Source organism: Zingiber officinale, chromosome 1B (genome assembly GCF_018446385.1).
Source record: "Zingiber officinale cultivar Zhangliang chromosome 1B, Zo_v1.1, whole genome shotgun sequence".
In the NCBI taxonomy this organism is placed as follows: domain Eukaryota; kingdom Viridiplantae; phylum Streptophyta; class Magnoliopsida; order Zingiberales; family Zingiberaceae; genus Zingiber; species Zingiber officinale.
The window spans coordinates 119,808,916-119,820,817 of record NC_055986.1 but is presented as its reverse complement, the minus strand read 5'-3'; the positions used below and the strand labels follow the sequence as shown (position 1 = coordinate 119,820,817).

Sequence of the window (11,902 nt, the reverse complement as noted above, 5' to 3'; positions counted from 1 at the left end):
ATCAAAAAATGGGAGATTGTTGGGGCAATTTCCCTAGGTCAAGTTTGACCAGTTTGACTAAGCTTGAGTTGAGTCAAACTTGAGTCAGGATTTGAGTTTTGATATTTGACAATATAAGGAGATTGCTGGAGCAATCATCCGATTAGAGAGATGGTCAAAGGGTTGACTAGGTTGATGAGAATACAAGTCAAGTAGGTCAAGGTTTACAGGAGACTTGACTGGGAAAGTCCTAACTGGATGTTAGGCATTTGGAAAGTCCTAATGAGGAGCTAGGCAGGAGAAAGTCCTGGTGATGAGCCAGGCAAGTGGAAAGCCCTGGTCAGGAGCCAGGCAGTTGGAAAGTCCAAGTGTGATCTTGGCAAAGGAGAAAGTCCTAGTGAAGAGTCAGGCAATTGGAAAGTCCAAGTGTAATCTTGGCAAAGGGTGTAAGTCCAAACATGTGGTTTTGGCAAGGTAAGTCCTGGTATGACTTGGCAAGGAAAACCCGACAACTAGGATGAGGCCAAAGGAAGCTCCTGAAGGCAAGGTGTGAAGGATGGGAGATATCCGAGGGACGCAAGGCTGATGGAGGAGGCTAGAAGACTAGTTCGAGGTTGGTCGGGTGTGGTCAAATGCTAGGCATGGAGACCCAACAGGTCACGGTTGACCAGGAGTTGGGTTGGAGATTTTGGACTTAAGTTTGAGTCAAGTCCAGGCTGGTCAATCGATCAGTCGATCGATTGAACCAGGGTCCAATCGATCAGTCGATCGATTGAAGTGTGCTGCGAAGGAAGGAATGGCCCAATCGATTGGTCGATCGATTGGGAGCATAAGTCGCGAGCACAGAGGCCTTCCCAATCGATCAAGCAATCGATTAAGGAATCTCCAATCGATAAGTCGATTGATTGGAGCTGGGAGTTCTCGCGCGATCGCGAGAAAATAGAAAGCTTCTGAATCGATCCACCGATTAATTTAGACTGTCCCAATCGATTGGTCGATCGATTGAGATTCGACCGTTGCGCAGGATGCAGGTGATGGATGGCTGGGATTGTGCAGAGCTGGCGTGACAATCGATTGGGGTTGATTTCAATCGATTAGGAGCATAGGATATAGCCGTTGTGGAGTGTTTTCTTTGCAGATTCTTGCGATCTTTTCCAACGAGCTTACAATGATTCTCACGGCGATTTCTCCAGCACTCACGCCAGTTCTTGAAGGCACTTGAGGAGCATCTTCAAGATTCAAGAGGCAACAACAAGTAGTAAGAAGAAAGGGTATTCACTTGTATTCTTAGGGTTTCTCCTTGTATTTGTGTTTGTGTTGTGTGTGAGTTTGTACGAGGCTTCTCGACCTCTGGCTGCGATCGAGAAGGAGTTGTTCATAGTGGAGATAGCGTGTCGTGTGTGGATCCTTGGATTAGTCACCTCATCTTAAGGTGGATACTAAGTAAATCTACTTGTTAGCGTTGTGTGAGTCTTGTATTGTATTTCCGCTGCATATCATCATCAAGACGAAGCAAACGATGCAAGGAGCGTGACGAAATGTTATTCACCCCCCCTTCTAGCGGGTACATCGGTCCCAACAGGGAACCTTGCCCATGAGAAGTGTGGAGTTGAGTGCTGAAGATCCGACCGACTCTAGGGCAGGTCGGGTTTATGATGGGAGTCTTGCCCATGAAAAGTGGGAAGCTGAGCTCCGAATGTCCGACCGACTATAGGGTCGACCGAATGAATGTTAGGAGTCTTGCCCATGAGAAGCGGGGAACTGAGCCCCGAAGGTCAAACCGGTTCTAGGGTTGGTCAGGTTTATGCTGGGAGCCTTACCCATGAGAGGTGGTAGGGATGTAAATGAACCAAACAGTGCGCGAGCTATTCGGAGCTCGATTCGGTAAAAAGCTTGTTCGAGTTCGTTCATTTATCTTATCGAGCCGAGCTCGATTTCGAGCTCGATAGTTTTATCGAGCTGAGCTCGAGCTTAAGGATATTCGGCTCGTGAGCTCGCGAGCCAAATAAATGAGCCTTAAAACGAGCTCTAAAACGAGCAAAAAAAAAACAAGCTCTAAAACGAGCCTTAAAATGATTTTTAAAATGAGCTCTAAAATGAGCCAAAAATGAGCTCTAAATGAGCCCGAGCTCGCTTAACGAGTTAGACTCGTTAACTTTGATAATCGAGCTAATAACGAGCCGAGCTCGAACTGTTCGCGAGCTTGATAATTCTAAATCGAGCCGAGCTCGAGCCTTGTGATAAAAGCTCGATTCGAGCTCGAGCCCGAATATAACTTAAACGAGCCAAGCTCGAGCCTAATACTGTTCGGCTCGGTTCGGCTTGTTTACATCCCTAAGAGGTGGGGAGCTAAGTTCGTTCAAATACATACACTTTGACTTTGGCTGCACCTTATTTTGAACTTGATTATCACATCACCTTAATTATTACCCCCACCTAACCTTTGGGGCGACTCACAACATATCATATCAATTAATGTTATGAGTTATTGAGACAATCTAACCCTTTCCATGATTCTGCCTATATATGTTAATTTTATAAGTCATCAATTGGAACGAGTTTAGAAGATCACAAGGATTGGGAAGATCATATGAAGTGAGGGAGTAGAAAACAATTATTTATTATAGTAAAAGATGATTACGTTTCATCCTCTTTGAAATCGGAGAAGATGATACGCTGAGTAAGTGGATCTGATATTGACTATGAGAAGACTATGAACTGGAATAAAGTGACATTGAGCGCTTCTGCGTGTCAAAAACAAAAAGTAGAGGGAAAAACGTCAACAGCTGAGCCAGGAAGGGGTTCCCGGCGTAGGTACTCCGACGCTCAAGTCAGATAGGTGATCTCGGGAAAAATAATGCAACGAACAGTAGTGAAGACAATGGATTCTGAATGCATAACCTCGCGTAATGTAATGTCCCTACGCATGTAGATGGAGACCCTCTTTTATAATATTAATTACTTTTCCTCTGTGCATGAATATCAAGGCATTTCCAGAAAAGGACCGAACATTCGACACACTTCCAAAAATCGATCCACCACTTTTATGATTTATAGAATAGAAGCTTCCCTTCTCTTATAAAGAATGTATAGGGAATATTCCTTTATTTCTTTGATAACTATTACATAAGACATTAAAAAGGAATATTAGGCCATTGGGTTGATAGATCCCTAATATGCTTTACTGGTAGGTCGACCGAGCCCTCTTTGTTGTCCGATCGGACCTCATTTGTGGACGGGGTCGGGTTAGATACGGAATGATGCCTCTCTCGAGGACTCAACCCTGCTCGGCCTCTCCATTCGGCTACAAAGTCTAGTCGGACCATCTGTCCAGCATATTCGATCAGACCATAGGTCCGAGTGGATAAATCACCCAGTTAGGTAATTGATCAAGTTATCTCCCAGTAACCCAGAGGACTCGACTCTGAAGGGCGCTAATGCAGCTCGGGGTTTCGTCGTTTCTGAGGGACTCAAGATCCAATTGGACCTCTGGTCCGATCGGCTAGGCCACTTTCCCAAGGCATTTGACCATGCTAACTCTGAGTGTTGATCTCTCCTCAACTTTGATCACCATGTCACCCGTCTTCCTTGACTTTGACCTGACTTTGAGGCCCGACCCCGTTATTCACCGTATCAATGTTTATTTTAGATATCCCTCGTAGTCCGTCCTTAAATTATTTAAAAAGAAATAAATTATAAAATCAATTTATGATTGATCGTCAAATAATTAGTCAAATAATTAGGGAGTCATGAAGTTTTTTCCTCTGAGGGCACCTTATCAAGTGACAATAGAGTGAGTCACGAGCAAGGGCGAATTGAGTACTTACAAGGCAGAATCCCAAGTAAATATTGAGGACCGAATCCGTCCACTTTCCCTTTTCCGCATATTTCTTTCCCTCCAAATAAACATGCAATACATGTTAATATTCATCAATAAGAAGGCGCACGGACTCCATGTTTCAAATCTCAAATCTTCTTTATACCACCAGTGTATCAAAACATTGACTGCACTGCATAATAAGATCAGAAAACAAGTTTCCCTTTTTCTTGTTCTGTTATGAATAAGAAAGGTTCAAATATACAAGAACAACATAGTTTAACAAAACATGATCTTCTTAAGTGTTCATCTCCAACTCCAGCAATGTTGGAGACAACACTTGTTGGAATTAGTTGAAATAATCCAACTATATATATATCATGGTTCATCTCCAACTCCAGCTCATGCTCATCACCTCACTGGGACCTTGATCCAGCCATTGGCAAAGGCAATGGCTAAGATAACAAAAGGAGTTGACATACCAAAGATTATGATATAAGGCAAGGGGGTCCTCATGGGGTTCTCTCCTTCCCTCTCTCCTGCTGTTTGCCAATATCTGCAAAAATTCAAATAAAAAATTGTGTTTTTCTGCTTACAACGTGTTATTTCTTTTTTCACAATTAATTGAGATAAATGTTACTTCATTAAAAAAACATGTAATTTTTGGAATTGAAGTAAATAGAGCATCTAGGTAAAGAAATATTAGAGGACAAAGGGAGCAAATTTACTGATCTGGCTCTTCTTCCCTAGTGATGAACTTCTTCTTACCAGGCTTCGTCTCTCCACCTGCATACCCGAAACAATAAACCTTGAATTGTAAGACATAAAAAGTGCTAATTTAGTTACCCTTTCATGCATGCTAAACTATACCCATCTTTGCATGTATTTGGCCCGGTTTTGTGATTCTTCCCCTTGTCGTCGGAGCAGGAACAGGAGCAGAAGCAGGATGAGAAGACGAGAGAAGATGTGATTTGGGGAAAAGAAAGGCATTGGCAAGGGCGGAGATGGAGAGATGAGCCATGTCTCTGTTGTGTAGGATGTCGTGGATGCTTGGGAGATACCTTCAATCCAATACTTCTCAAGTGGATAAGGTTGCAATGGCCCAGCTCTAATTCCCTATGCCTCTAATCCGTCTATTTACCTTTTATACTTTTTTTAGTTTTATTTATTTTTAACTTGCCTTTTTTCAGGACTTAAATTCAATTATTGGAAAAAAAAAAAGTCCTATCATTGTCACATTCGGTAAGCCATAAGATTTCAATGGTGTAAACTATTTGACAGCGGTAGAGCATCAATACTTTTGTTCATATCTCTTGATTGTTTCAAAATGATTGTTTACAAATGAGAAAGTGATGTAGTACCAAATGTGTCACTCGAGGAGTCCTTTGGAGGGTGCGTCTTAGCTACGTTTTTGTGTCATTATATCTCTTTTGAGTTTTAAAGAAACTGCTGTGGTGCCTCTGTCTACCTTGTCACTAAGAGGTCTGATCGTTTACCAAACAATAATCATACCGCATGGTGATTATCTGATGATGCCCAGTAACGATGAGGTAATAAATATTCACATTCACTTTGAGATATATGGGCAAAGGAAACACGTAACGTGATTCTAGTTGGCATGGCTAAAGCTAAGTAAAAAACAAGGGGGTAAAAGAGTCTGCATGTATGTTATAAGAACCTGTTTTTGTACTCATCCATTTGCATTAAAGAGCTTTTGAAGCAGGGTTGGAGCTCCTCAAGATGTAACTTAAAGTTAGAAACAAACAGAATTCCTACTCAGCAATGATCTTTTATATATAGTGATTATTGACTAGGCAAGGTTAGTGCGCTACGTTTGGTGCCAAACTGATCCATGTAAATTACAGGCCAAAGGTGATGTCCAAATCATAAGCAAGGCTATCCTATTGTACAGGTCCAGATCACAGTAATCCTTAGTTATTCCCATCAGAATCAATTAAAAAGTATTCTTTCTGAATGCCTACAAATAATTCAGGGAATTAAGCGGTCCCAAATTCAATCTATGTTTAATGTCGAATACAACAGAGAGCTACAATGAGGGTAAAGTTATATGATCATGCTTTGAACGCCATCAAGAAAGGTGAGGGTACATTCCAGAGCTATTAGGTTTGGCAACCGCTAAAAAAATATATATGAGTTAAAAAAAAAAAATCTATTAAAGCAGAGCCATCTCCCGTCCTCTTCTATCCTCTCAGATTCAATTCAGATTTAAGATCTTGCAAGAGATGGCAGGGAAAGAGCAAAAGGTACTTAATTCCGCAGCTCCTCTGTTTGTTTGTTTTTGTGGAGCTCTTAATTCTGATCCGATAATGTTCTGATCGATAGATGCACAATCGGCTAACGATCTGTATCTAATTTTGACTCACGAAGAAGCATATTTTGTTGATGCTCTGAATTTTCGCAGATCGCCACAATTATCATAAAGGTCGACCTCGAATGCTGCTGCTGCTCCAAGAAGATAAAGAGCACTCTGTGCCAGCTCCAGAGTAAGGATATATGCGTTTCTGGCTTCTTATGTTTCAGAGTATTGATGAACAAAGTTGGCACAATTGTATTCATCACTTTCTCTTTTATGGAAATCCGTGTGTCTTTCTTAGAGCGATTCAAGATCACTTCCATCGCCTACGATGCGAAGAAGAACACCGTCACGGTCTCCGGCCCCTTCAACCCCGACTGCTTCATCAAGAAGCTCTGCTGCATGGCCTACAAAGTGATCAAAGACGTCGAGATAAAAAAACCAGACCCTCCCCCACCACCACCACCTCCACCTCCACCGCCGCAAGAACCAGCTCCTCCCCCTCCTGAACCTGTTCCACCCCCTCCCAAACCCGAACCGCCTGCGCCAGCCCCGGAACCTCCACCTCCCGCTCCAGAACCACCACCGCCTGCCCCCGAACCTCCCCCGCCCGCTCCCGAACCGCCCCCACCCGCACCCGAACCACCGCCTAAGCCCAAGCCGGAGCCGGCGCCGCCCCCGGAGGTGGTGTTGAAATTTCCGATGTGGGCTTTTCCGCCCCCGATGTGGCCCTGCTGCTACCAGCCGTGCCCCTGCTACGAGCCGCACCACGGGTGCTGCCGTTGCTGCTCATGCGGCCACGTGACCGCCGCCCCGCCGCCACCACAACCTATGGCAGATCCCGTGCCGCCGCAACCCATGTACTATGGTGGCTACCCGTGCTACAAGATCGTGTGCGAGGACGAACCCTCCTACGGCTGCTCCATCATGTAATTTAATCTCCTCCTCTTGTGCGAATAATGAATCCATGCATAATGATTGATAATAAATAAATCTTGTAACATCGAATTAGTAATCAAACGCTTCTCCGATCAAGTTTGTTATTTTTTTTTTTTTTAAAGATCAAATAGTGCATCATCTTCTCTTTATCAAGGCTGGAAAAGAGTTCCCCGGGGGGCGGTGCTAAGGTGCTTCGCCGTCGCAGTAGGGTTGGAAGGCAATTGATGAAATTGGAAGGTGGGAAGAAGGGACAAAGTTGGAAACTCGGAACGTTCTATTCTTACGTTAACCAAAAGACTTCAGACTTTTTCACACGTCAATTAGCACAAGCATTTTGGAGGTTCCTCTCGTCTTTTGGACTGATGATTCTGCCGACATTTGAGAGCAATTGGACCATTGCGTCGGATCTGGATGAAGCCGATCAAAACTTCAGAAACCCAATTTTTTTTTCAATCCTTGCAAAAAAAAAACAAAAAAAAAAAAATACACGAGGACTGACCGCACTGTAAGAAATACAATGATTAGTCATCGATATTTTTATCGCCAATTAATCACTAACTGCATTTAATGCCCCATTAGCAATGAAAATATTCAATTGCAAAAATTTTCATCGCTAATACATTAAAATCCGTAGCTAAATTTGTAATGAATATTAAAATCTATTACTAAATTTAACGACCAAAATAAAATTTCATTGCTACATTAGCGGCTAAAATCTATCACTAAATTAGTGACAAAAATTTTGAGTTACGTCGCTAATTTAATGACTGACTTTTATTTCAATTACTAATTGGACTTTTATTTTCGTCGCTAAATTAGTGACGGATCTTAAAATTTCATCGCTAAATTAGCGACAGGAATAAAATTATATCACTATGTTTAACTAAAATTTCAACAGCGCCCTTTCATTTACACGAGTTAAATATTATTTACATGTTTACATCTAAATTTAAATTAACATTCATGATACACATTTAATATTCACAATACATTACAAACCATCCACGATTCATTCATGTTTACATTACAAACACAATGATATATTCAACATTCACAAACCATATTATATTCAACATTTACAAACACATCCATTTATTAACAAAATAACATTCATGTTTAACACCAAAGTACTATTCAAATAAATAAGGTTAAAACAAATAAGGTTAAAAAATAATATAAGTATCACTTTCATCACCAAAACAAATGATTAACCAGGCTAGGTAACGTCGAGCCTGGAATGATCGACCCGACCCCAAGAAAATTTCCCACCGGCCACCAGGGTAAATCGGGAAGCACTCGCAGCAGGCAGGCCAGAAGCCCAACATCCTTTAGTTGCGTACCCCATTTGGAGAAAAAATTTCTACAAATTCGCCATAGCCGGGGCTCTATAACCACAGGTACCCAAGTAATAACTTGAATACCCTCCCGCTGCACCATAGCCCCGGGGGCACTTCCATCACCAAAACAAGCACATATAGTTGAAATCCACCACAACCCATCCTAAATCTCAAAAACTAGTACATCCATCATCATCACATTCACGTCTCATCATTCCATCCTACATCAAGTATAATACGATAGGTTATTAAAAAAATAAACACATTGATATGGAAAATATCGGACCACTCCACGTAGGATCTGAGGGTTAATTATCTTAATTACAGAGGTAGTGGTCAAAAGTTTAGTCGGATCAACACAGTTGAGATTAGCCAATCAGATTATCCAGGCCCCAAGGGCTAGACTCCCAGCGAACTAGTATCCTCCCAGTTCAGAGACACGTTGCCCGTCAAACTCTCCCTACTTAGTTGCTTAGTGCCCCCTGATTTACTGCCTTGCTCAATTAGTCCAGATGCATGCAACCGATCTGATCCCCCCTAACCCCAAGGGCTATATTCCCTTCACTTCAATGCCCCACTCTACTAGCTTGGAGTTATTCTCTAGTCGAACTCTCCTAACCCCAAGGGCTCGACTTCCTCTGACTTCTGAGTCTGATCGACTAGCTTTAAAATCACTTTTTGATCTGATTATCTCCATTCTAGGGGCTCGACTCCCCTTGATCCCTTATATATGAACATGCATATAATCTGACTAGCTTGCACTGAGACTATGGGCTATGCTCCCTTACATCTGGTACTGTCCCATTGGGGACCCCACTACTCAACTCCTTTCAGTGGGTCAGGCCCGAGAAGTCCAATGAGCTCCATATTTCATGGGCTAACACTATAATAAATGTTTCTCATGGAGTGTTAGAGGCATGTGAGATAGTATCATTATACTGATATAAGATATGGGCTATGGAACTGATTGACATGGTAAATATATGGTGATTTGACATTTCTTTTATTGGGTTATAATGCCTAAAAGGAGTTCACTCCCACGAGTAAAGGTATTCTTTTATAGGCACATACATTATATTTCCTCTATTGTTCATCTTCCACATCTACTCCACTAATTTAAGCATCGGAGTGATTGTGCCGGGGTACCCCTAGCCTATTTACTAATGTTCCCTTTTTCCTCTCTCTCTTTTGTGATTCTACAGGTGTTGTTGTTCCAAGGTTTTCTTTCAGTCAACTTAGTAGTCAGCTTACTGGTGGTTCAACTCTCACCGATTCCAAACAAGATCACGCATGATTCAAACTATAGTACATTTTCTATTTTAAAACAATCATACTCATATATGAGTCTAAAGTCGAAACTACTTATCAGAAGAAAACACAAACTAATAAACACAAGTTTAACATGCTTTAAAAGAATACATGTCTTAATGACATAATATAGTATCTATTAGGATCAAAAGAATTAAAATATCTTCATAATGGTTTGATATTATCCAATTTGGGTCTTAGCTTTCATGGTTTTATTTTTGAACTCTACCCAAAAGGTCTCATACCAATAAAGATACCCTTATAAGCTCATCATCTTTTGCATATGTTTTCAATGTGAGACTTTGTTTGTAACCTTACAACCCCAATAATCCCCCTCAAACGAAGGACCACAGGACCCTTTTAAGCGGAAAGTCAATCCGTTTGACATCCGATCCTTGACTCACTAGGTTTTTTTGGCCATCGGTCCAATCGATCTACTAGGTCTTCCTTGCCTAGCCGCAACTAGGACTTCCTAGCTATTCACTAGGACTTTCTGCTTTGTGTTTGGTCCTCTTGATTTAGAAAGAGGAGCCCCCACTTTCTTTGTTCAAGGTTAATATTCTACTCACATGACTTGAATAGACCATAACTCTTGTTCACAGTTGATAGTAGGAATTCACGTATTTACATAATGATTTAATATTGTCCACTTATCTCTTGTTCATGTATCTCTACCTAAAAGGTCTCATACCAATGGAGATATCTTTTTCTTATTACTCCATGTCTTTCCTATGTATTTTCAATATGGGACTTTGTTTGCAACCTTGCAACCCCAACAAAATCAAATTTAGTTCTTCAAGTGCTTACCTTTTATCCATATTATTCTTGAAAATATGTAATACAATTAGAGTTATATATAATATCAAAATTAACATAACTATTTTACATGTTTTATTAATGATAAATAAAAAAACTAAGTTAAAGATCAACACACCTTAGAAGAACTATTATTATTATGAGCTACTTATTAGTAGCATTCACATCTTGAATCTCCTATAAGTTATAAACATGCATCGTTGGAAAATTTGGACTCCATCGAGATATGAATTCTTATATTTGTCGTTCTACTGTCGTCTTGACCCGATCTTCCATCGACTGCTCTGTGACCCATCACTGTTGTAATTTCATGACCCAAACTCTCAATTCTTGATTTTCTTGTATTAATGGTTGAACTTCAGTAGATGAAGAACTAGGATGACCCCTGAGCCTAGGAGTTATCACATGATCATATACAACTTTTACCTAGAATCAAGGTCATAAGAGAGTTCTTTTTCCTTCCATTGACAACCTCATAATATATATCATTTATAGCATCGTCTGATAGAGTATGTAACTCCTCTCTCTCTATAGCAGGCTAAGACACTTGTACAACTCGATCAATAATATCATCATATATAAAAAAATATTGTTACTATCTAATATACAATTAATAAAGCTAGTCATTATTAAATGTGAGTGGTAATAAAATTTATATTCTTACATCTATGGTCTTTGATAGAGTATCGATAAAAATGCCATCTTTTTTCAATGCGTATTGCAAAATACCTCTCAATAAGTGGGAGGTCTCTGTAAAATATTTATCTACATGCACAATATTTTTTATAAATTAAAATAAGTTTATTAATAATTAAAAAACTCTTATATAACTTTATTATAAACTTACTAAGTCTATTTCATACTCTACAATAGATCATGATCCATCCGTATGCTTTGTATATCCGATGTTTGGGCTAGCGAGTTCAGTATTTCTATTGTTTTGAGCAATCGATGAATTTTGATGTCATTTTTCTATAGTCTAATTATTCTTCCATGCATTCCAAATCTCATCTGGTACATAGGATAGCCTTGTTCCCTTCCTTCTCCATTTGTATAACAAGTCTTTATATAGTTTTTGAAAATACTTGTTCCATGTTTTCTTAAATACTATCTTGTGCCCTTACTCCCAAATATATATTTTTTTACAATAATATTGAGAAAATTAGTATAAAATATTATACAATATCGATAATATGCAAATTACTTATCCAAAATTCTGATAATAAAAAAAATTTAAGATCTTGTTTTACATGTCTCTATGTAAAAATAAAAGTACATTGACGCTCTTTAAATTTTTTGGTAATGTAAGAAGATATAGTACTATATTATCGAGAGTAAAATTGCATGAAAAAACTTTTATTTTTTGAAATAATAAGTAAAAGATTATAGGAA

At 40.0% G+C, this 11,902-nt stretch overlaps 2 protein-coding genes across 2 annotated transcripts; one reads left to right on the top strand and one right to left on the bottom strand.

Moving 5' to 3' along the window:
• Window positions 1–3,934: 3,934 nt before the first annotated feature.
• LOC121975715 lies at window positions 3,935–4,911 on the bottom strand. Its single transcript, XM_042527537.1, has 3 exons — window positions 4,667–4,911; window positions 4,525–4,582; window positions 3,935–4,352 (listed from the first exon to the last, which is right to left on the bottom strand). The coding sequence occupies exons 1-3, from the start codon at window positions 4,815–4,817 to the stop codon at window positions 4,208–4,210; spliced, it is 354 nt and encodes a 117-aa protein (XP_042383471.1). The 5' UTR covers window positions 4,818–4,911; the 3' UTR covers window positions 3,935–4,207.
• Window positions 4,912–5,812: 901 nt separating this feature from the next.
• LOC121975705 (leucine-rich repeat extensin-like protein 3) lies at window positions 5,813–7,145 on the top strand. The gene is made up of 3 exons (XM_042527526.1): window positions 5,813–6,060; window positions 6,219–6,300; window positions 6,412–7,145. Exons 1-3 carry the CDS (start codon window positions 6,040–6,042, stop codon window positions 7,041–7,043), a joined length of 735 nt encoding a protein of 244 aa, XP_042383460.1. The 5' UTR covers window positions 5,813–6,039; the 3' UTR covers window positions 7,044–7,145.
• The last annotated feature ends 4,757 nt before the right edge of the window (window positions 7,146–11,902 follow it).

Excerpts from the sequence above, each read along its gene's own strand:
- LOC121975715 (XM_042527537.1), bottom strand. The coding sequence starts at position 4,817 with ATGGCTCATCTCTCCATCTCCGCCCTTGCCAATGCCTTTCTTTTCCCC. Across the intron at positions 4,583-4,666 it reads CCAAATACATGCAAAGATGG|GTGGAGAGACGAAGCCTGGT; the intron begins GTATAGTTTAGC and ends TCGGGTATGCAG. Across the intron at positions 4,353-4,524 it reads AGGGAAGAAGAGCCAGATCA|ATATTGGCAAACAGCAGGAG; the intron begins GTAAATTTGCTC and ends GAATTTTTGCAG.
- LOC121975705 (XM_042527526.1), top strand. The coding sequence starts at position 6,040 with ATGGCAGGGAAAGAGCAAAAG. Across the intron at positions 6,061-6,218 it reads TGGCAGGGAAAGAGCAAAAG|ATCGCCACAATTATCATAAA; the intron begins GTACTTAATTCC and ends GAATTTTCGCAG. Across the intron at positions 6,301-6,411 it reads CACTCTGTGCCAGCTCCAGA|AGCGATTCAAGATCACTTCC; the intron begins GTAAGGATATAT and ends TGTCTTTCTTAG.